This window comes from Palaemon carinicauda, chromosome 1, assembly GCF_036898095.1.
Source record: "Palaemon carinicauda isolate YSFRI2023 chromosome 1, ASM3689809v2, whole genome shotgun sequence".
Lineage (NCBI taxonomy): Eukaryota > Metazoa > Arthropoda > Malacostraca > Decapoda > Palaemonidae > Palaemon > Palaemon carinicauda.
In genome coordinates, this window is record NC_090725.1 from 6,327,160 (window position 1) to 6,352,159 (window position 25,000).

At 39.8% G+C, this 25,000-nt stretch overlaps 1 protein-coding gene across 1 annotated transcript in view; it reads left to right on the top strand.

The window, feature by feature from the left end:
* The window catches only part of LOC137646248 (uncharacterized), a 261,911-nt gene that overhangs the window by 236,570 nt on the left and 341 nt on the right, over nucleotides 1–25,000 (top strand). The window contains exons 27-28 of the mRNA XM_068379370.1: nucleotides 5,293–5,387; nucleotides 24,840–25,000. The exon at nucleotides 24,840–25,000 is cut by the window's right edge and continues 341 nt beyond it. Of these exons, the coding sequence (XP_068235471.1) occupies nucleotides 5,293–5,387; nucleotides 24,840–24,942 (198 nt within the window). The 3' untranslated portion in view covers nucleotides 24,943–25,000. The remainder of the gene's footprint in view (nucleotides 1–5,292; nucleotides 5,388–24,839) is intronic.

Sequence of the window (25,000 nt, forward strand, 5' to 3'; positions counted from 1 at the left end):
TATATATATATATGTATACTGTATATATAATATATATATATATATATATATACATATATATATATATATATATACATATATATATATATATATACTGTATATATATATATATATATATGTGTGTGTCTATATATATATATATATATATATTAAATATTTTGTTAGTATAGTGTATCACTCTCTAGAATAAGGAAAACATTGAGCAAGCCAGAAAGTATGTAGGTGTAGGTAGTGATGATTGTTGATTAAGTTTGACATAGAAGTTGACAGAGGTAAGGTTGGTCGAGGGTCTAGGAAATAAGGTTGTAAGAAAAGAAAATCATTTTCTAACTTGAAAGAGTCACAGCATAACTTATTTTAATGTTAATTTGTATTTTTCCTTGCTATACAAGCCTTTCATCCTTTAAAGTAGGGAATGGCATTAGTTAAGATTTGACAATTGTTCCCATGCGTATACCAAATTTTTGTCCTTGACGATGGGGAGACTCACTTATTGGTGAGTAGGAAATTTTTAGAACCAAATTGGTTGGTGGTTTTTCTTCCCAGGAATATGCTAGTATCCCTTGTCTCTTATTTGAGCAAAGGAATTTACTCTAGCAACCTCCTATCATCCTATCATAGGGATAAGTAAATTTGTAGGGCATGGCCAGTACTTGGTTATGCACCTTGTACTCGTCAATGAAGAAATCTTTCTTCCCTGTTGGAGAGAGACAATCTGGAATAAAATATCTAGTGCAAGAAGGTTTTGAAATGGTATTCATTCCACCATCCTCCCCCTTGTAATTGGAGGATAGGAGAACAACTTCTTACAGATACTGTTTATTATTAATGGTTCTCCAAAATGTAATTTACCAGCATCAATGTCAGATCCAATATGTACTGTACAAATGCATCATCCTCAAAGGAAGGGAAGGAAAAAAAGAAGCAGAAGAGCTGGTCATTCTACCTTTCCTCCCGATTCATGTTAAGTACATTGCTATAGACAAGGTTTGATTCTTCCTGTATGGAAGTTGTGCTACTACATAATCACTAGAGCTGCTAACACAGGGCCAATAACAAGAGTTGAAGGATTTATGGGTTTACTTCTTAGCAGAAGGCTATGAATGCTGTTTGATGCTCCTAAAATCCTTCACAACAATTTCAACAACAAGATTCTTCAGTCTGAAGAGGGACCTATACAGTATGTGAGCTCTACTTCAACCTTGATATCTCGACCCCCCTGAGGTCAAAGCATATGTTCTTAAATTCTCTAACAATTGTCTCTTTGTTCTGCCACTGTTAAGGAACAGTTGTTGACACTCAAGCCTGAGTTGTTGAATCCTCTTCAGATACCACAAAGCACTCATTGGACACAAAAATATCTCTTGATTAACACCCGATGCTTCATGAAGCAAGGGAATGGAGTGTCTCAAACCTGGTTGTTTTTTTACAGGTTCTGGGTTTAGTCACAAGTTCAAGCACATAATTAAAGAGACCTCCTTCCAACCTTCTGACTTAATACAAGATACTAACTGATCTGGATACCACTTAACTTGTGGCCATCTGGGAACAACCAGGTTCATTTGAGACCTGTCATGATCAACACTTGTTTGATTAGCCAAAGAATCGGGCTAAATGGAGTAAGAGCGTAGGCGTAACAGTGATTCTGTGGGTGTTTCTCTAATGCTGCCGAATCTAGAATGGGGGAACAGAACACCGGAAGCTTCCTGGTTAGCTGTGTGGTTAGCTCCATAAAGCCAGAAATTTATCCACTACACAAACATGTAGGGACCCACTGCAACCCTACAACCTGCCCCTCGTGACTGAGTATATCTGCTATTACATTCCTCTTTCCCAGAATATGTAGGTGAGAGCTCTATGGCATGATTATATTTGCATCTGCTGTGTCAACTTGCAAAGATGTTGGAAAACCTTGCCTACTTGCTGGTTGATGTAAGCTACTACAAGTGTTGTTGCTGATCAACATTATAAAGTGCTTCCTCAATTTTACTTGAAATACTTGTCTCCAAAATGTTGATTTAGATGCATTTTTCTGTTGACCACACACCTAATGTGACTAGGTTTCCTAGGTGAAAGCCCCACCCTACCTTCAGTGAACATGAGAGCAGTTACATATGCAGAGGTGGGGAGTCGAGAGAGACTCCTGTTGATGTTTTCTTCATCCACCCTCTCCCATGTCTCACTGAGACATGATAAAAAGGGGGGGGGGGGGGATCTCTGGAAGTCAACTAGTGAGCCTCCAAAGCCCCGAATGAATCTGGTGGAGATTCCTGTAACGCTCTTAGCTTCTTCAATGAATAAGGGTAGCCGAGAAGACTGCCAGCTTCGAGCTGGAAGTACTGTCTAAACAGAATAGTATTTTTACCTCTCTCTGAGCTTACTGATGTAATCGTCTGATGGAAAGAATTACTGCTGCTGTTAAAATATTTTAAGAACAGTTTTAAAATTAGAATAAATATATTCCTATTTAAACTATAAAAACTTCAACAAAAGAAAAAAAATTAGAATAGTGTGCCTGAGTGTACCTTCAAGCAAGATCACTCTTAACCCAAGACAGTGGAAGACCATGGTACAGAGGCTATGGCACTACCCAAGACTAGAAAACAATGGTTTGATTTTAGCGTATCCTTCTCCAAGAAGAACTGCTTACCATAGCTAGAGTCTCTTCTACCCTTACCAAGAGGAAAGTGGCCACTAAACAATTACAGTGCAGTAGTTAACCCCTTTAGAGAAGAAGAATATTTTGGCAATCTTAGTTTTGTCAAGTGTATGAGGACAGGAGAATATGTAAAGAATAGGCCAGACTGTTCAGTTTATGTATAGGCAAAGGGAAATTAAACTGTAAGCAGAAAGAAGGATCCAATGTAGTACTGTCTGGGCAGACAAAGGACCCCATAACTCTCTAGTGGTAGTATCTCAATGGGTGGCTTGTGCCTTGGCCAATCTACTACCAATATCTTGAGTTGAAGTACATCTGAATAATAATTTCTTTAATACTTATGATATATACAATCAAACTTATTGTAACTATAATTTGTAAAATTTAGCTAAAGTATTCCTAGGTAAGCAAGAAGATTTCTTATTAGGAGACTTCAATGCCCAAAGTCCCCTCTGGGATGCTAATTATATTATTAACAAATGGTTCCAAGCTTGATCAAATAGTGAATGATAATAACCTCTGTATATTAAACAATGGAGGCTAGTACAATTAAAATCAAAAGAACACCTATACTGTACTTGAGGGAAGTCTTTCATCAGATGTCTCTACATGTAGCGTCACCATAACAAAACGGATAAGGGTTGCTTTTCTTACTACTTCTCTGTAATTGAGGTAGCCTTGTCCAACCTCAGCGAATAAATACAAATATTACAAATCATGTTGCCACATTTCATACCGTGGTATCATTTGATATCTTGACTACCCACTGCAGATACAAACTACACACACACACACATACACACACACATACACACATATATATATATATATATATACATACTGTATATATATACATATGTATATATATATATATACTGTATATATAATATGGATATATTTGTCTTTTTATTATTTTATATATGTATTTATTGTATGTAACTGTTTTGTCATGGGGACACTAGAGACATCAGACGAATGATTTTCCCAGAGTGTTTGCGTTCTTTTTATTCTAACTGTACATACTGTTCCAAAACTCATGGAACATATTCCCCAAAAGACATAACTATTTGTTTTAACAATATTATTGATAGATTTGAATGGAATGTGCTAGATGACCTATTTAGCAGTGACCATTTTCCTATACTGTACAGTATTAATAACTACGTTAAGACATGCACCAAGTCCTCCCATTCAATGTTATAATATAAATAGAGCTGATTGGGATAAATTCAAGTTTTATACAGGTTCCTCCCTTTAATTATTCAATGAAACTCTCGGTCCCTTGGTGGTCAGATACTGTAACCCAATTTATAAAAAGAAAAGACAGTTCAGAGAAAACTAGAAACAATAAAAGATTTGAAAATTGGAATACTGGATCTCTAGTGTTGGGAAATACAATTAACAAACAAATTGATATAGTGATAGAAATTAGTTTATTGAAACTGTATTTTGATAAGATTACTGTTAAATTTGAAAATTATGGATAATATTGTAGCAAAAATATGTCTCTAGTATATCAGAAAATACTCAAGTGCAGGTGTGGCAGAAATTTAGTAAAATTGATGGTTCTTAATAGCAGACCTGTAAGACATGCATTGTTGCATAATGGGTCACCAGTTCAGGACAAAATATTGAAAGCATTAGCAGTATTAATAATCTGGGTGGCCACTTTCGATTCATTGAAAGAAAAGAAGCAATTTTATTAATTAGTAAATTTTTGCTCATTTTAGTTTGAAAATTCATTTACTGTAGATGGCCATGCTTCATAAATCTTTGATAAAAGGCATATGTATTACTGTATTTTTATTTGTGCTTTCTTCCTTACATTATATAAATTTGCACCTTTAAGTATAACTATCTAAATGTTTAGCCTACCATAATTTATTTTTTTGTGTGATAAAAGCTTATAATTACTGTGACGTGTGAGTCATAGCCTAATATTTGGTGTGAAATACGGCCTCATAATTTAGTATGAATTGCATCATAATGCATTTATCTTTACTCTTTGTGCATCTGCTATTTAGTTCAAGTTAATTTAATGAAAGTTGGAATTTGTTCAAATTTTTATTGGCTAGAGCCTTCTTTAGTCCAACTTAGCTCATTTTTACTGTAAATTCAAAGCCATATACAGTACGTAGATTAAGTGCATCGTAAATTAATTCTATTATTTTTAAACACAAACATTTTGATGTATACTGATGTCCTTCCTCCAGCTTGACGAGATGTGTCAATTTGAGATCTAAGCTTTGTACCAATTGGAGTTTGTGATAATTTTGGAGTCTTTACCCTAAATCAAGAATAGGAATCTCTCTTTTTATACTATACAAGATTAGGAGTTTTATTTTATCTACATTTTTATATTGTGGTCTCCAGCCTCAAATTTAAATTAGCTAAATATAGATATGATTTGCTTTCGAGAAACTTACATCTAATTTAAGAAAAAAAAAGTTTTTATTACCTTCAAGAGAATTTTTACTTGCATTTAGACACAGTTATCGTTAGTGCTGTACTACACTTACAGTTGTAATATCTATTCTAAATTATATTTTTGTTTCAAAGTAGATTTATTTGTTTTAAGTAATTAAGAGTTGTTGGCTCTGAATTTATTTGAGGCACTGCACTTTCTTTTTCAGGTTGTCAACTTCTACCGATCCTTACCCCGGATAAGTTTTGTTACTGCATTGTGCCTTACCCGCAACTTCAGAACAATTCACGAATTTTTGAACAGGTAAGGTACTTTTTTATTTTATTTTTCACCTATCACTTAGCACACATTCAAGACTTGATATTCGCTATTTAAAAAAAAGAAAATGGTGCAGTTATTTTATCACTCCAAAAATACTTTTCATATTATTTCATAGTTAAACATTTTATAATAGTTTGTGTGTTTTTTTAGTTCTGAAACAATATCTAAGCTCAATGGCTGGATGTATAAGTATGTGATATTTCTTATGGGATGGCAGTGGATAACTAGTGTACCGTATATATTAAAAGCAGAAGAAAGCACAGCTGACCATATTATTGGTAATATTGCTCAAAACTGAGTTTATTTGAGTCTAGAAGAATTATTTGCAACTTGGTGCCAAATAGTGTGATTGACTCTGTTTTTATGCATTGTAACTGGTAATGTGGATGTGAATTGCCAGAACAGAATTTTGATGATAATAAAATTATTTATATTTTTCACTCGCTACTCAGTCTTAACTACTAATGAAATCAAGGCATGATCAGATTCCCAACTGGAGAACAAACTAGACATGTTCTAATGCCAGGGAAGTCAGTGTATATTAGGCCCAAGCAGTTACCAAACCTGAGTAGTTTCACTTATGATTTGTTTACTGTCTGACTCAGTGGAAAAATTCACAGCTCTTAAGCCATGGCGATCCATAGGAGAAACAGAATTTAACCACTCGCTATGGTAAATGTTGAAATTACAAACAAGAACTAAAGAGGCCCTCCTATCATCTCATATCTTAACCATAATGGTAAGAAAACAATCAAAGATAGAATCATACAAATCTGGATTCTCGTAGACCAAACACAAATAGAGGTTAATGTGCCTGCCACAAACATTTATTACCTCAATCTCATGACATCCACATTTTTAACAGGACTAATGAGAAGCAAGGTACTCAGTCCCATAGGAATGGCTCGCCATTTCAAAATTATTGGTTTCTTAAACCTACGATGAGCTCACATGAATCCTTCATTTGAGAAACCAATTTCTGAGGATAAAATAATAATATACTGTTTGGAAGCAACTGCTGGGTCTTGAATATTGGCATGTAGTCCACAAAATCTGAGATGTACTTGTCCCAGATTTTGCGTAATGTTTCTAAATAGGATAAGAATCATAAGCAATAAAGTAAGTTTATCATTCTTAAAACAACATTAATAATATTGATAACAAAAACAATATGCATAGGAATACAGTATATATATAGTAATTGATACAACCCATAGACTAGAAACAAAATTTATAAAATTAGTCAACATGGCAGAGCCAACACCATGCAAGGATAAGCACCGTCCAGTATAGCCACTTCAAATGAATGGAGAACAGTAAGGATTGTTTTTATAAAATGAATACTCGTAAGAAAGATAAAGAAACAGATAAGGCACCCGGACCTCTCTCTCTCTCTCTCTCTCTCCTCTCTCCTCCTCTCTCTCTCTCTCTCTCTCTGTGTGTGTGTGTGTGTGTGTTTTGTTTAATCGTATATCTTGTAAATTATACATTACAAAATACTTCTTGTGTCAAAAGAAGGAAATGGATATTTTCCTTACATTTCTGTACAGCGTAAAATCCATTATTACTGACGAGTAGTTTGCTATCTTCTGACGGCTTTTTATCATGGAATTACAGAATAGCATAGTCACTTCAATGAATATAAAGTTTTATTTACATATACAATCACAGTGCTTTACCATTATTTTAGAGAAAATTATATACAGTAATCCCTTGCCATTTCGCGGCTCAAGTTTCGCGGCCTCAGTGCATCGCGTATTTTCAAAAATATCAAAAATTAGAAAAAAGGGTGCGAAAGTTACGCGGGCGGTAGCAGAAGGCAGGGAGAGTAAAGTAGAACATCAGATATCAATTTTAGATGGCGCAAAACTCAAAATCCACCTCTCTGATTCACTGGCCATCTTGGCTCTAGAATCTCGCAAGCTAATTGGTCGAGCCGCCAAAACGCTTTACCCAGCATCTCTCCCTGCCGTGCGCCCCGCGAAGGGACACCGCATTCATTGTTCTCTCTCACATCGCCTGTGTTGCTTAGTCTTGCCGCATGGAACTTTTAGCTATTTTCTTGTGCTTTTTTAGTGTAAAATAATGCTTGTGATGACCTTGAAAATGGCTCCTAAATGTCCTCTACCCTCTACATCCTTTAGTGAACCCAAAAAGAAGAGAAAAATGATGACAGTGACCGAGAAAGTGAAATTATTGGACATGCTTAAGGCAGGCAGTAGCTATGCGTCTGTTGCCTGCATTTACGGAGTGAATGAATTGACAGTTCACTACATAAAAAGAGATGAAATTAAAATATGTAAAACTGCCTCAATAACGTTCTCCAAGGACACTAAGCGCATTGTGACTCCTCGTAATAAGACAATTGTGCAAATGGAGAATGCGCTATCAATGTGGATATCGGACTGTCGGGAAAAGAAGGTTGGTCTCGATACCAACATGATTCGAACGAAAGCCAAAACCCTGCATGATAGCCTCGTTCCTGAAGGAAAATCGAAAAAGACGACGAAGGTGACGAGGACGACGAAGAAGATGATCCTGCCCCACGAGAAAAACGTGGTTTTGTTGCCAGCAAGGGCTGGTTCGAGAAATTCAAGAGGATCTTTGGCCTTCACAGCGTTCCTTTGTATGGGGAGGCCGCCTCGGCAGACCAAGAGGCAGCTCTTCGTTACGTTGAGGACGGGTTCCCGAATTTAATTAAAGAAGGTGGCTATCTCCCAGAGCAGGTGTTTAATATGGATGAGACTGGCCTCTTCTGGAAGAGGATACTGTCCCGGACGTTCCTTTACAAGGACAAAGTAAAAAAGCCAGGGTTCAAGGCTCACAAAGATCGCGTCACTCTCCTCATGTGCGGGAATGCCGCGGGATTCATGCTCAAGCCCGGATTAATTTACAAGTCATTGAATCTTCAGGCTTTGAAAAACAAAAACAAAGCATTGCTGCCCATCCACTGAATGAGTAATAAAAAGGCAAGGATAACCAAAGCCCCCACACTCGACTGGTTCGTGAACTGCTTTATCCTGCAGGTAAAGCTGTACCTCATGGAGAATGGGCTGCGCTTTAAGGTCCTCCCCTTGATGGACTTTGCAGGAGGACATGCAACGGATCTGCATTATGACGGGGTCCAAGTGGAGTTCCTGCCCCCCAACACCACTTCTCTCATACAACCAATGGAACAGGGGTTCATTCAGGCCTTCAAGGCCTTCTACACGAGGTCCACGATGGAGGGCCTCATCTCCTCCATCGACGAAGGCAACGAGGACTTCAGCCTCAAGAGATATTAGCGGGAGTATAACATTGCTACGTGCCTGGCTAGCATTCAGAAAGCTCCTAATGAGATGAAAGAGCAAACACTGAATGCAAGTTGGAGAAAATTGTGGCCAGACGTTCATGACTATGAGGGTTTTACGCCCGACGAAGTTCACCACTCCGCCGTAGATAAGGCTGTGAGGCTGGGACAGTTAGTAGCCAACAAAGGTTTCTCTGACATGACAACGGAAGACGTCAACTCACTGATCGAGTGCCACTCAGAACCTCTAACCGACGAGGACCTTGTCGAAATGACAAGATCAGCGAGTGAGGAAGAAGAGGCAGCCGACGTCGGCGACGACAACGAAGCTGAAGAACGTGGCCTTACCTTGGACAACCTGGAAGAGCACTGCAACATGGCAAGGGCTATGCAACAAAGGGCACAGGAAATCGACGATAATATGCTCAGATCCATCGAATTTAGTAACCATATTGACGGTGTAATGGCGTTGTACAAGAGCATCTTTGCTCAGATGAAAAAATGTCAACAACTTCCCATCACGATGTTCCTAGTGCGCTGAAAACCTTCTGCAGAAGCATCAGATATTCCTCCTGCTGCCTCTCCGGCTTCCCACCGAGCCACTACGCCGCTGCCTTCAGTTTCTCCCTCTCTATCGGAAGCTGTTGTTGACAATGCACCGCCTCTACCAACTGACGATGAGGCATCACCTGAGGAGCAGTAAAGCTCTCATTAACCTGTGCAGTAAATCATCTTCATCTTCTTCACCTCCATCAGACTTCACAGGTGTTTCATCATCATTTATCAAGATCATTGTCATTGTTAGAGGTGAGTTACATATCTTGTTATAAGAATAAAAGTTCTAAAAACATGTCTACAGTATATACACGTACACACTATATCTGCATATGGATGTACATGTATACTTACACTATTTATATCATTTATACATTATTTATGTATCAATGTAAATGTACATACAATACAGTATACGTAATGTATTAAACATTGTACAGTATTTATATTACAGTATTTATACAGTAGAGTACTTTATTTTATGTAAAGTATATAATTTATATTATCAATGTTTATTTACATGATTTTTTAATGTTCTAATTATAACTTGTGCATTTATAGGGTTAATATACTTTTATTGTTATTATATACACATGTACATACAGTATACAAAAAAAATGTACGTATTCAAAAAATAGGGAAGGGAACCTACTTCGCTGTTTTTTACCTATCGTGGTCGGTTCTGGTCCCCATTAACCGCGATATGTAAGGGATTACTGTAAAACAAATTTCTGAAAAAATATTCTATTATCATGTCACAATGAATAGAAAATAATATTTTGATTGTTTAGAGTGAAATACAATGGCAAATGAAGCAAACTTTTAACAAATTTATTCTGTAAACACCAGTAAAACAAATAGATATGGAAATGTAAGTTATTATAGAGTAAGTGAGCATGTATATCCAATGGTGACAAATCTCTTAAATAGTTTGAGTAGCAGATCCGACACCAAGTAGTGAAGGGGTTAAGGGAGGTCTTCCCTGACTCATTTCCAATAATGTACTTAAATTTCCCACATGCATCATTATAATATGAAGCTTCGATGAACTATCTTAACTTTTTATTGATTGCCCCTTCCAGACCTTCCTCTCCCACTAGCACTTTTCTTTTGAGCTCTGGTTGGACGAAAAGTCATAGTGGCTCTCTCATAGACTGGATTAAAGGCTGGAGACTGAGACACATACTTTTAAGGAACCGTGTACACAGTCTGGGGGATGGCGGCAACTGAGGCTGGCGCGACGGGAAAGGTTTTCCTGCCTTCAAGGGAACCGTCCGCCATGCTATGAATTTTTGTTTCTAATTATTCACAATACACTATTTCTATATATGTTTAGACATATATGATGCCTTCATCATATAAAAATTTCAAGTCATTTGATCCAAAACTTTTTGATATATAAGCAAAAATCATGATTTTAAAAAGGTTTTTAGGTACATTTTTCTCCACTAATGTGACACCAATTGTTTCGAACCATACCATCAAAACTTCTTTATAAATCGAATAATTCTCTGTGGCAGTTTTTTATTTTCCTTTTTCTTTTTTTAATGAATTTTCTTCGTCTAGATGTAAAATATTCATGAAAAAAAGAGAAAAAGGAAAATCAAACTTCTGGTACACATAATTGTGGGATTTTTATTCCTCTTTTCAATGATATCTTTCTCTCTAAAATCAAAGAATAAATAAGTGAGAAAATGTACCTAAGTGTGAATAAGTGTTTTTGAGTTATGAGCTCCCAAATATTTGCAACAAATTTTCGCTTCTTTTCTTAAAGAAATCAAGATAACATTATTATTATAACCTTAATTTGTACTTTTATTATTTATTCCTACATAAACTAACCCTAAACGAGGTATTTAAACCCTAAGTTTACCGTCACACTTGGCTTAAGGGTGACATGAGTTGCCAGCGGCCTCTTATTGTTGCCAGAGTTTTAGTTAGCATGTTTCAGCTTTGTACTCTTATTCATGTTTCCCTCTCTTCTTGGTTCTTTTTTCTTGCTCTTTGCTTATTTTTTTTTCTTTCTATGACCTTAGGTAACATCGACTTTTCTATAAAGTTCCTTGAAGACGTTGTGAAAACACAATGTACATACGAACTGCAAGTAAACAAACACATGTTATAACTTCTATACGTCTTTAGAAACCCTGGCTGCTGTTCTCGTAGTTTTAGTTTTCGTTCAGCTACCCTTTACCAGTGCCTTCCATTTCTGCCAGACGTACGAAATTTTAAAAAAATAAGGGAAAAAAATCGCTATATTTATGCAAAAATACACAAAGACGATTCTATCAAACTCAGTCATGCAGACGACGCAGTAAGGATGACGTCATTTAAAGACCGCCATATCTTCATTATTTGTAAAAAATAATTGGCTGAAACTTCTGGAGAACCTGCACGATATGTTTCTGCATACATAGAAGCAATAAAACGATTTTAGATTTCTGAAAGTTGGTATGTCAAAACACCATGGTGTACAGTCCCCTTAAAGGGTCTCCAAGGCTTCTTGCCTTTGGGTTGAGGTCCTTCTCCAGGGATGAATTTCCTCTTAGAGGATATACCCCACTTTTTGCACTTTTGCAGAAGGCTCTTATTCTCCTGAACTGCTCTGTCCATTACTTCCTTGACCAATTTCTGAGGAAAGAGATTTTTCCCCTAAATGTTCGGGTCGGTCAACTTATTTAGACTCATGCCTAATAGTTGCTATGGCTAGGATGTGTTCTCTACATGCTCTTGTGGCTAAAAAATGCATGTAGAACTCTGTGGAAAGTAACCAGATGAGTCTGCCAGGACTGGGAAGAGGTCTGATGTGGAATAGTTCCCAATTAATATTTCCAGATAGGACTGGTAGGACAAAGAAGCAGATAGCCTCTCTTTGGTTTCCAATTCTTTCTTCAAAAGGAATTCGAGAATTCCAATCCTTCCTTCAAAAGGAATTTGAGGATTCTAGGCAACCTTTCACTGAACTGTTCGCCGCCAATGTCCCTATCCAGTTTTCCAACCGTAAGGTATGTTGGACATCTTCCCAACTGTCCGAGTCATAAGGAAGGGCTAGGGAGACAGGTTTGCACTCCTCTAGCACTGGCAATGGTCTAGCTTCCATTACTGCCTTCTTCACAGCCTTTAAACTTTTTGAGGCGAAAGGAAAGACTAGTATCTTTAGGAGCAACAAAGGTGGCCTGCTTTCTGTCGAAGGCAGAAAGTTGAGTATTGGTAAATTCAGCCGTCTTAAGCTCCTTTCCCAATAAGGATTGAGCCTTGTTTTGGTCTAGGATGATAGTTGCCCTAGGGATCGTATTATCTCTAATGGACTCTTCAGAGTTTAGCCATACATAGCAGTAAGGATAATTGTCAGTAGAGGGGTAGAATTCTAAGTCGGAGACAGGCTTAGAACCCATATCTTCTCGAATGTGGAGGTACCCTTCACCCAGAGCCATATGCTCAGCTTAATGATACCCCTTACTCAGAGCCATATGCTCAGCATAACTGCAAAGATTCTTAGCTGAGCAATCTGGCAGGCTCGGCGCTGGTGGAGCCTTAGACTTGGGTGCCTGTTGAAAAGCCTGTATCTTCGCCTCTAAAGACGCTTGAGCTCGTTTATGTTCAGCATGTATATGTTTTCCATGAGTGCCTTCATGGATGCCATAAACTCCAAGTGACCAGGGACCAAAGGTGTACTTGGCGTAGGAACGAGAGTAGAAGTGGAGGCAGGGGCGGCAGATACAGGGATAGGGGATTGAGCCAAAAAAGTACTGGGTACTGTAGTTACCTGATGGATATCTAGGGACTCATCAGAGGCTTCTATGGTCAGCAGGATCCTCTCCCTCTCTGACATCACAGAAGAGGTTGTCGACATGTTGTTGGTCTCTAGGCTCATCACTTGAATAGCGTTTAGAACTACATGATCCAATTGTACCGGCGGGAGTTGTACCATCGGTATCTGGTGACCAAAAACAGCAGTCACCTCGGCCTTGAGAAAGAGGAGGTCCTTGAATTCCATGGAAGAAAGGTAAGGGGCACCTTGTTGAGATCTCATCTCAAAGCCTCTCACCCAATGTGTAATGGTCTTCTGACCCCACGTTATCTCGCCTGGGAGACGTTGGTAGCGTGAAAACCAGTATAGATGAGGTCCTTGCACATGCTGCAGATGGCAGAGGACCCTTTGGAAACATGACAGTCAGCATTCTTCTGGCAATTCTTGTGGCCTCACGACAACTTGACCCGCCGGGTGCAGGTTACCGTCGAACCTGTAAAGATGGAAAATTTTCTATGAATACAATTAGTGTATCAAAAAATGTTCATATCTTATAGTTAACAGGGAAAATATATATTAAAATAGAAATTTCTTAAAATAATCTCTAGATTAAAAAAATTTCTACAGCTACACTAAAGTGAAAGCTCATGCCAAACCGCAGAATTCTTTAAGGACTCTTAAAACAGTGTGGTAGAATAGGGACAAAGGTTCACAACAGTGGAACACCATTTCCCCCAAAGTCAGTCTATTAGACAACTTAAGGTGGCAAATTCACATACCATCCCGCCTAAGCTGGCAGCGGCTGCCTCCGAGTTGGCAGCAGCTGTGCCTAAGGCGGCAGCTATTCCTAGCAACCATGGCTTTATGAACTGACCTTTCATTATCCATATGAATGTCGACACAACGCGGCCGTGGCATTGTCCAGTGGGCAAGGGGAAAGGCATAGGTTAATGGAAGGCAGTAGATAAATGAATCTGCCAAAGACTTAGTTGTTAACATTAAATCATGAGGAAGGGGAGTAGCCCTTTAAGATAATAAGAGCTGTACAAGACGGCCAGGCTGCCAAGAATTCGTAAATTCAACGAAGATCCTGACAACTAGGAGGAATCCAATCGACCAACTTTAGAGGAGAATGTTCCTCAGATATGGAAAAGGAAAAAGACGCAGGCGACCAGCCCAAGGCGGCAGAGGGGAAGGGGTACCCCTTTAACATACTCACATCCAAGGCTAGAAGAACTCAAGCCAACAGAACTGGAAGTATGGCAAAATGGTAAAACTTCAACCAGGAAGCTTCCGACCAGGCAAAGGAGTCAAGACCCTGCAGCTCGAGATACATAGCCGAGGATGAGAAGCTCCAGTCAGAGACTAGGCAACTACTAAGGCGTCAGAGAACCCCAAAGGATTCTAGATCTCTGCTTAGTTAGGCTTAGGCCATGAGAAATCCACTGTGTAAGCAAGCCTAGCCTTTATAGCGGATGGGGGATGCTCAAATGCTTGGCCATGTAGACTAGACAAAGGAATTGTAGTTCCTAGGACATTGAAGGATTTATGGCCTAACTAGGAAGGGGAAGGGGCAACTTCTCTAAGGCGGCAGAGAGAATTAATCCAGGGAAGGAATAATATCTCGCCTATCTAGGGCTAGCCTCGATAGTCCACAAGCTATCCTGTCCATCTATATAGCAACTAAGGACACCTCAGCTGCCAGGGAACTGGACTAGAAGGGATCAATGTTCCACAGCATGTAGACGCACTAGCCAGGCAAAAAAGGGGGTGAGGGGAAGGAAGAAAGACCTTAGAAAATGGTGAGGTGGCAGGACAGGAAGCCTAACTGTAGTATTAGAACTAATATGTCGTCCCAAGGGGTCTGCAGTAAGTAGGCACAAAGAACGAGTCCTCATAACTGGCTGCCAGCCTACCAGTTACTAAGTAAGGAAGCCTAGTAAATGGGTAAGGCGATACGAAAGGTAGGTCTACCTATCAACATTAGAACAAAGTTGGTTGCGTTCTAAGGCATCAACAGAGTGTAGACACAGGGAACAAGTCTCCACAACTCCTGCCACCTACCTAAACACTAAGGCTAAGTAGATAAATGATATACTGTTGCCCTAGGACAACCGTAAAATGCCATCCACTGCTCCCAGAAGGACCTTCAGGGCTGCAGCTCCCCTCGGCCTATTCATCATAAGGGAGGATGGGCAGCCTCACGAAAACCATAAGGTTACATTATAGAAGGTGAGGGTGCAAATGTACACAAATAACAGTCATGACTGACAGCTAAGAATCAGAGTTAGCCTAAGTCAAGACTGATAAAATTCAACCGAGCAGAAAATAATCATACCACAGTTGTAAAACGGATTTTGAGCGAAACGAAAAATCTATTTTTGGGTGAGATGACCATGACGTCCTGATGGAAGATTCCTTTAGTAGCTTCCCAAGGGTATATATGACTACAGTGATATTCCCAGAGAATCAAACCAAAGGTTTCACAGAATTCTAACTTCTGGCGCGAGTACCTTTAAGATTACTCTCAAGGGTATCGTATATAATCAGGGGACGTATTCTTGACACGCCACATGGCAATCTGTACCCCGAATAGCCTTTACGCTTCGAGGGGGATACGTGGCAGAATTAGAAGGTTAGCTGCAATAAAGATTACCCTAGTTCCCCTACTACTATCGTATCACAGCCGCGCCAACTCCCTCTGGCGGTCATTCCTTGTAGCGTTGAGCAAGGTGCTACAGATACAGCAGATGAGGGGGGGAAACCGTGAAGATCTTTTCATAGAAAAGAAGGGTGGGTCCATCAAGACGTCATGGCCATCTCACCCAAAAATAGATTTTTCGCTTCGCTCAAAATCCGTTTTTTGGGCTCAAGCCATGACGTCCTGATGGAAGAATACCAGAGAATTAATGTATCTGAGGATTTTTGTCAGTGCCTTAACCTTGGGACAACATTTCTACGGCCAAAAGGGCAAATTGAGACAAATGACGTTACCATTATCCATCATTATCACTAAGCATAACAATGTTAGTGCTTCCTGCCCCTGCAGGGAAGTCATTTTTAGATGTTAGAAAAGGGGCCTCAAGGTAGCATATATTGTATGAACAAACATAAGTATACACTGAGAATACAAACGGTCTCAAGGATTGTATATGTTGCGGAACCAATGTCAGTGTCCTTATCCGTTGTTTGTAGGCATACAAAGATATGAGAAATACTTACATGAGTAAGTCAAGGAGCTCTGGCATCTTAAACATGCAATTGTTGGGCGAATTAGGACGCAACTGCATTTTAATAGACATTTATTCCTAATAAATGACTACATGCTAAATGAATGTAGCATGATAAGGAAATTATACAAGAGACATACACAGAAATTAATGTTCCCTTTTTTGAAAGGGGAAAAATGAGTGCCACTCTCAGACTGAAGAAAAGCTCTTTTAACAAGACTTTTCTCTATAATTTCTGTACATGAAATAGTCTAACAACACTGTGTACTATGTACACACGGCACTAGTGGTATCCGTATAATTTCACACGAAAAAGGCTGACCCATTGTTCTTTTAATTGATAGTCCCAATCAATTTACTGTTCATCACAGAGCTAGACGACAGGGTCCAAAATAGCACCTGCCGCCACCACATAATGCTTCAATCCATAGATTTGCTTAGTATAGTGTCTTTAAGACACACTGGACAACCTCCAATCAGTAAATGAGCGAAGAGGCTGAAGTCCACACACTGAAAGGTTCAGTGATGAAGCAACTTTTCTCGGATCTTTATCTGCAGGGGTACTGTCAGGATCTGCTCCGCGAATAAGGTAGGTGGGCTTCGCCCTCAGTTGTAGGGATAGTTTGATCCAAAGTTTTCTCCTGTAAAGAGCTGTTTCTCTTGAAGTCTGAAGTTCTATGAAGATAGACCTTAGACGCTCTAGCAGACCTAGAGAGACATCTTCCTTCAGAGGGCAGATTCTCCAGGAATCCCACCTCTTAGTGGGTAGGTCATCTTTAGTGAGAAAGGTTAGATCAGGAAAGAGATGCAGTTCTCCCACTTAATGTGGCCCTCATCCCCAGATAGGGCCACTATTTCACTAGCTCTAGCCCCAGAGGCTATAGCAAACCGAAAAAATAACCTTTTAGGTCAGATCCTTGAGGGAACAATCCTCATTATTCACAGGTGAGGCATAATGTAGGACCTTGTCCAAAGACCATGAGATGGGCTTTAGTGGCGCTGCAGGCCTCTTAACGCATCTTATAGTTGTGCACGTAGCACTGGGTCTGTCATTAACGTGAACTGGAGAGAGTTCGAAACTCCTCCCTGTTAGCGTCATGGAATCCTGACTGATTACAATAGTCTCTTGACAGACCTTGTGATCTCCTTTTACATCCCCAAGGGAAAGGAGCGTTACGGTGACTACAGGTTTCAATGATTTTTTTTTTTTTTTTTTTAAACATTGAAGCCCCTGAGCTGGAGAGAATCGAGACTTCTTGAAGTTATTTGCATCCTCAAAGTTTTGGGGCCGGATCATCTCCATGGATGCTCATAGACAGTCGTTTCGGGTGCTGCCCACCCCAGCCTGTTGTCCAGGGCCATTGTTGCCTGAACTCTTTTTAGGCTTGGTTTCGCTTGACTGTGTCTGCTAATTCCGTGAAGATCCTAGGACTGAATCTAGTCCGACGAGAATCTTGTCTAGGATATATGTTATCTTCTGTAACTTGGAGGGGAGGGGGTGACTGACTGGAAGTTGCTGATAGACATCTTCCAGGTCTGGCTAGATTGTCAACACCCCTTACTGAATAAGGTCCTTATGTTCAGAAGGATTAACATTCTGAACTTGCTGTTTTATTGGAACTTGAGCGGCGCCAAGTCCAGAATGACTCGGAGTTTTCTTGAGTCTTTCACGTGAACACTAAACAGCCTTCCTTGGAAATCGATGGACTCTACTTTCCTCCCCGCTAGTATGCTTTAGAGCTCTAAGGTATACTCTTCTAGGGGGATTTGAATATAAGAAGAGTTGAGGAAAGGATGGTGGAGATATGTCCATTTCCATTCTAGTCTCATCTTGGTTAGGCCTTGGACCCAAGGATCGAAGGTCCAGCGATCCAAGGGGAACTTCCCTCCTACTAGAAGCGTCTGTTTGCTTCGCATGATCAGAAGGTGTACATATCTGACCGTCTGTGGAACAACGGTCATTGTAACTGTGGGATGCTGTTTAACATCGCAAGGAGAACTAAGAAACCCTTCCGTCCTCCTTTTAGGCCAAACCTGACTGTTTGCCTATATCAGCTTTTCAGTGTTTCACTGTAATAGAAGATTCCTTTCTATTGTATAAAGCTTAAGATAAGTACGCTGGAAAAGAATAGGAGAGACACATACGTGTGAATCCTTCCAGCCAACTGCTGTGGCCTTCCTAATTATTGATTCTAGGGCATCTCCTTTCAAGAAGGGCCTGGTGGAAGATTCTAGCCCATAAGGATAGAGTAGCGGAAACAGCGCCTACGTCCAGGGAATTAATAATGAGAATCAAAGAGGCTGATGAAGAGTCAGCGCAGAAAAAAGGGGGGGGGGGAAAGTGGATCCCCCAAATCAGGTAGATCTCAGCAAGAGATTGTGCTCAGAAGCACAGTGTACTGGAAAACCATTCTATTGTATGGTTATGTACCAAAGATTTCTGTCTGTGATATGGTCCTATACTACAGATGTACAGGGTATTGTATACCCCTATACAACTGGCATACAGTATTACCATCAAGGCTAGTACTTGGGGGTAAATTAACTGGCACAGTACTTCAGTACCGATATGGCTAGCAGTTCCCCGGCATATCAGTGACTTGTCGGCTGTCGGGTAGTGGTGAAAACTATACGCATAGTCAGTGGATCTCTGAACCAGAGGCGACTCCTCGGGCTGTCGGCAGTCCGCCGGTTAGCCGATTGAAGTATTCCAACTCAGCTATTGACTGGGTGGTGACCAAGGGCACACACTGCCGGCTCTCGGCGGCGGAGTCGGATGTGACAGTGAATCAATGACTGCCGTCGTTGTTATCACTACAAGGTGTGGCCTCGAACTGGAGTGGAGAAGGGAGGGATAGGGGACAGGATGTCAGAGGGTCTCAGACGGGGTTCGGGATTTGGAAATAATATTGCTGGGGGCATGAACCTGCATATATTATGTCTGTGAAAATACTCATCTTTATAACTGCAGAAGACTGCGAGGTATCATCTGGTGTCCCTCCTGTAAAGAAGGGAGAACAGAAATGAGTATTCAATTGATTATCGCACTGATAAACAATTTGCAAAAATCATCTTTTGATAAAAATAGCTTAGGACAGAAAGCTAAAAGAGATAGTGGGAGACACATACCCATGTATCCCCTGTCAGCCAATGCTGTTACCTCCCCTCAGTATTAAGATAAGGAAATTCCTCCAACCGGGGAATTCCTGGTAGAAAAAGGGGGTCGAACACCTAGGTGTAAGGAAGTGTACAAGCACTGTCCCCCTCTATACTTAACACTGTGAGGTAAGGAGGACTGATTTCACAATCAGAAAATCGAAGGAATGCCATTCTTTCGAAATAGGAGCGGCACCAGCAGAAGCTCGCACAAGGGTACCCAAGATATGTTGATTAGAAAAATAAAAGACATATATTTGTGCATCCCAACCAATCTATTTGCTGTGACCTCCCTTACAATATTAAATCAGGGAGCTTCCTGATCAGGGAAACTCAGGGATAAGGGCTCTCCCCTTTAGGGGTTAGAGGTGTCACACCAGCAGCCCTTCACGAAATTTAATATTGCAGGGTAAATGGAAACTGATTTCAAATCAGAATGTTGACGAAATATCATTCTATCAATATAGGATTGGGTTCAGCAAATATCTGGGCAGGAATACCCAAGATATATTGGAAATAACTACTAGTATAATATATACGTTAGTTATCCATCTGCCGTATATACTATACTGCAAATATACTGACTACCTGTATAGACATATACTGTAGTTCAGCCGGCATGTTGCCGGATTAGCTAGCTCTTGCCGGAGCATCTAGCAAGCTAGATAAGAGAGAGAGAGAGAAAGCATGGGGTGAAGGCTATCTATTACTGTATATGTATACAGTAATAAAGGATGTAAAAGTCTAATTTTACTGCCTTTCTCCAAAAATAAGGTTCAAATGGAAGGGGAGAATGTACCATTCAGGCTTCCATCTAGCCATAGTACTATTGCCGGCTTACCACTGTAGGCAGCACGAGTACAGTCGGCATGCTACCGACTGAGTCAGTACCTATCTGTGCCGGTCTACTGCCAGCCAGAGCAATACGCCGACAACAGAAGTTGTGGCCAGCAGTTCAAGGGAGAACTGGAGAACCTTGGTGACAAAAGGGACCTCCCACCTACAGCCGTCATGGCCGCTGGAAGCCATCAGTCGCCGACAGCCGTCAGCTGAGGAGAGGAGGTCTGGCCGGCTCCGGCAACCCACCGGCAACGGTAAGGTTGCAAGACGCCGGCTCAGGAAGGACAATGGCTCGGCCTTCGTAAAAGAACAGGAGGGGGGGAGAGGGGAGGGTCCTATATGAGGTATGGGAGGGACTACACACCTTGAAGAAACTCTGTTTCAGTACCGGCACAACCACAAGCGGCAGGAGAATCAACTATTCTCCAGCTTAGGAGGTGCTAATACAGTTAAGGGGACGGCAGTCCATGCCATTCCTCTCAACAAGGGAGAAACAGAGTTCCAATGCCGGCACCATCTTAGGCCACAAGAGTATACGACTCTACAGCCTAGGGTCTGCGAGCATAGGACTAGTCTACTAGATCACAGGGAGAAGGTGGCGGCAACATTCGACCACTTCAGGTGTAATCTAGGGAGGGCTAGCCTCCTATGCCGGCAGCTCAGCCGGCAGGGGAATGCAATCACCCCGCCGACCGACTGCCGACAAAAGACTAAACACTCTGAGGTTCTGATCGAATCCCAAAACTTGCCGTCTGCCGTTAAGGGATGAGACAGAAAACTCTAGGCTAGTCATGCCTGAATTCGAAATTCAAGGCCAACGCAGAGAGTTGTAGCCTAAGGCTACTCTCAGAGGGAAGAGAGATTACCCATAAATCTCTAAACGAGACTAGTAACGGCTAATATAATTCCAGGAGATATCAATCTCCAAGGAATGATAACCGATACACAAGGGTAACCCGGGAAATGACGAAAGTATATGTTGTCTAGGCTAGGTTACCTAGACAAGGCGAGATCTCGGTTACCTAAAATCACCAAAATTCTGACATATACGATCGACACAGAAAAAAGGGAAAATTATGCATATAAATATCTTTACAATATAAAATGCCTAAATAGCTTTCATAATAACAATTAAAGCTATTTAAACCGGAAATGTTGTTCTTCTATCTAAATAACACATGCCCAATGAACGACGGCGCCAATGGCGACACCGGTGATCGGCGTAGATCCAAACACAATATTTACACTAAGTTCATTTGAGGCTGGAACTAAAATACATATTGTAAAGAATAAATACTCAACTTTCTGGATGGAGAAAGAAGCCGTAGAAAGCATAAAGATCCCTATAAATCGATCGAAAATGTCAGATCAACAGGGAACACCACCGTAGCGAGTCGCTACAGATAAAGGAATGACCGCCAGAGGGAGTTGGCGCGGTTGTGATACGATAGTAGTAGGGGAACCAGGGTAATCTTTATTGCGGCTACCCTTCTAATTCTACCACGTATCCCCCTTGAAGCGTAAAGGCTATTCGGTGTACAGATTGCCATGTGGCGTGTCAAGGATACGTCCCCTGATTATATACGATACCCTTGAGAGTAATCTTAAAGGTACTCGCGCCAGAAGTTAGAATTCTGTGAAACCTGTGGTTTGATTCTCTGGGAATATCACTGTAGTCATATATACCCTTGGGAAGCTACTAAAGGAACCTTCCATCAGGACGTCATGGCTTGAGCCCAAAAAAGAAAATATAGAACGCATCCTTACAAGGTTATGAAAAATTTATTAGGCAATTCTGAGCGATTTGGATACATGTGCCTCTGGCTTAGGCCATGCGATGGCTGCTGGCAACTAAAACGCGCACCGCAAAAATACCAATTTGGAGACACGAAGTTCTCCAACACAAAGGGAAATGGAACTCAACTTAGTCGATGAGGAAGAAGCAGAAGCGTCCATGATCTCAAAATCACTCAAAAAGCTACAAAAACATGCAGAAAACTCAGAAGAAAACCATCAAGATGGTGCTACTAGAAGGAATGGTGAACCAGCGAACATTTTTACAGTAGCACACTGGGATCGGAGATGTAACAGGTCTCTCGCCCACGTACTCAATCATATCCCATATCCTGCGAGACAAGGCGAGGAGAGCCGTGGCTTGTTTTAAACACGTCCCTGTTGTATACACGATATCTCTCGGGATATTCAGAAAGCTGCCTTTGAGGAACTTCCGTCAGGATGACATGGCTTGAGCCCAAAAAAGGAGATCTGACTAATTGCAATAATTACAGAGGAATTATACCTATGTCAGTTGTCATGAAAATATTTAGTATACTCATTCTAAATAGACTAGAAAGAAAGATTGATGAAAAGCTGATAGGTGAACAAGTAGGATTTCGAAAAGGTAGAAATTATACTAACCAAATGTTCATTTTAAGACATATAGCAATGTGTAGAATATAGAAATCCATCTTGATAGCATTTGTGGACTATGAAAAAGCCTTTGATAGTGTGCACCGGCCACGTTTTTGGAGAGTCCTGCATTAATTTGGAGTTCCTCTTAAATATGTAAATTTGATTAAGTCTGTTCATGATCATAGCAAGAGCAAAGTTAATGTTAGTGGAGTCCTATCAAATAAATTTCAATTGAACAGTGGAGTACCCCAAGGGAATGTGTTGTCACCTATGTTGTTTATCCTCCTCATAGGTTTTGTAATGCATAGAACAGTTGGGGATGGTGGAGGATCGGACTAGATTGGTATCAGGAAATTAGCGGACCTAGAGTATGCTAATGACCCTGTCCTTATTAGCAAAACACCGTTGTTCTTGCAAAGCTTGCTTACCAGAATGCATGAATTATCACTTGAGGTTGGGCTGAAGATTAATAGAAGAAAGACAGAAATGATGAGAATGGAATATGCAATGAAAAATATCATTGGAAGGAGGAACGATTAATGAGGTTGAGTCATTTAAATATTTGGGAATATTGATCTCTAATACAGGGTCTTTGGAATTGAAGTTTAATGAAAAATTAAAAAAACAAATCAGGCAATGGCAAGGTTAAGTAAAATTTGGAAATCAGATCGACTGAAATTACATATAAAAATCAGGCTAAATATTAGTTTAGTGAGATTAGTGTTACTGTATGGACATGAGTCGTGGCATGACAATGAAACAGTATCCAACAGATTTTGTAGTAGAATGAGATGGTTTGGGCATGCTCTTCACACTCCCAAAGAAAGATTATGTCACCAAACTTTTAACTGGGGCCCACAATGCACTAGAAGAGTTGGAAGACCCAGCCCTACATGGCTTATTACTCTGAAGCATGAAGTAGGATATGATGAATGGAGAAGTATTGATTTAAATTCTCAAGATAGAGACGATTGGCAAAAATTATGATTTCTCCACTTCCTTGATTACCGGCGATTATTCTTCATTTTGATTGAGATGTACCTCTTTTGGCTACATACAGGTTATTGATTTTGCATACCATAGTGCTTGGATAGATCAGACATGCATGCACCACTTTAATTTTGCTGGAATCTATTTTATCAGTTCTATTGTGGTGTTAACAAATGCTATTTTGATTTATCCCTCCTACTAACTTTCATAGTAGTAATTGTGTTCAGTATTGTTTTGATAAATAAGTAAAAACACCTGGATGTATTTGATCACCATTGATCTATTGTAATTTCTTTGACCTGATCCAAGATAACAAGAAAGTGAAATCTCCATATATTCTGATCTATGTGATGATAAGTCTTATATCTACCTTCTACTATATGTATTACTCTGATCCCTGAATAGTAATGTTCTTCATACATTTTATCTTCGTGTATAGGAATTATTCATTTCCGAAGCCTGTAGCTCTTTATCGTGGTGTTCCTTAGAAGAACATTTTTGGGAACAGGAGGAAATTTTAAAGATTTCTATTCCCATTGTAGACCTTATGGATAACAGATATAGACCTAAAAACTTATATAAATGAGGCTGATTTATTTTAGCCATAGGTGTACCAATTTTTGGCAGTGGAGAAACTTTTGTGGTACAATACATCTGTGAACATACAGTATATACAGGAAGTTATAATGGAAAGCCTTGAAAGAAGTAGTAATACTATATTCTATATGAATTTTTCTGGAATATCTTGTTATCCAGGTACACTTATAGTAGTAGCTACTGCCACAAATGTCAGTTTGGAGATGTGGAAACTTTTATATGGCATCTCTTATGAAGAGAAAAGTTGCCATAGAGTTGCTGAGGATGCTCAGTCATCATTTTTAACTGAGTCTATTCATCCTTATTATTACCATAATGGCTTGTAATATCCATTGTTGAATAAAAGGAATGTTTAGTTCAAGGTGGCCATAAATGTATCTTGATTGAGAAAGCTGTAACCTTTTGCAGAAGAGTCTTTCTAATGAAAATGTGATAATTTTTGAGTGTTTATGTTTGGTTATTGAGGAAATTTGATAGTTATTTACGGTATAAAGTTGTTCCAAGTTATTGCCACAGCTGTACTGTAAAAGCTACATTCTCATCACAAGTTTTTTTAACACATAGAAAGGAATTACATATCAAATGCCTTTATTCCAATTTCATTTTACTTTCAGTACTCCAGAAGTCATTGAGAAGAAAGGCTGTATGTCTCACCAGCGAGCTTCTGATGTTCATCAACTTATCTCCAGAAAATTTAGGCCAGATATGCTCTCTTAGCATACATCATACAGTATATTTTAAGACTAATAATTTTATATTATCCTAGTACAACAAT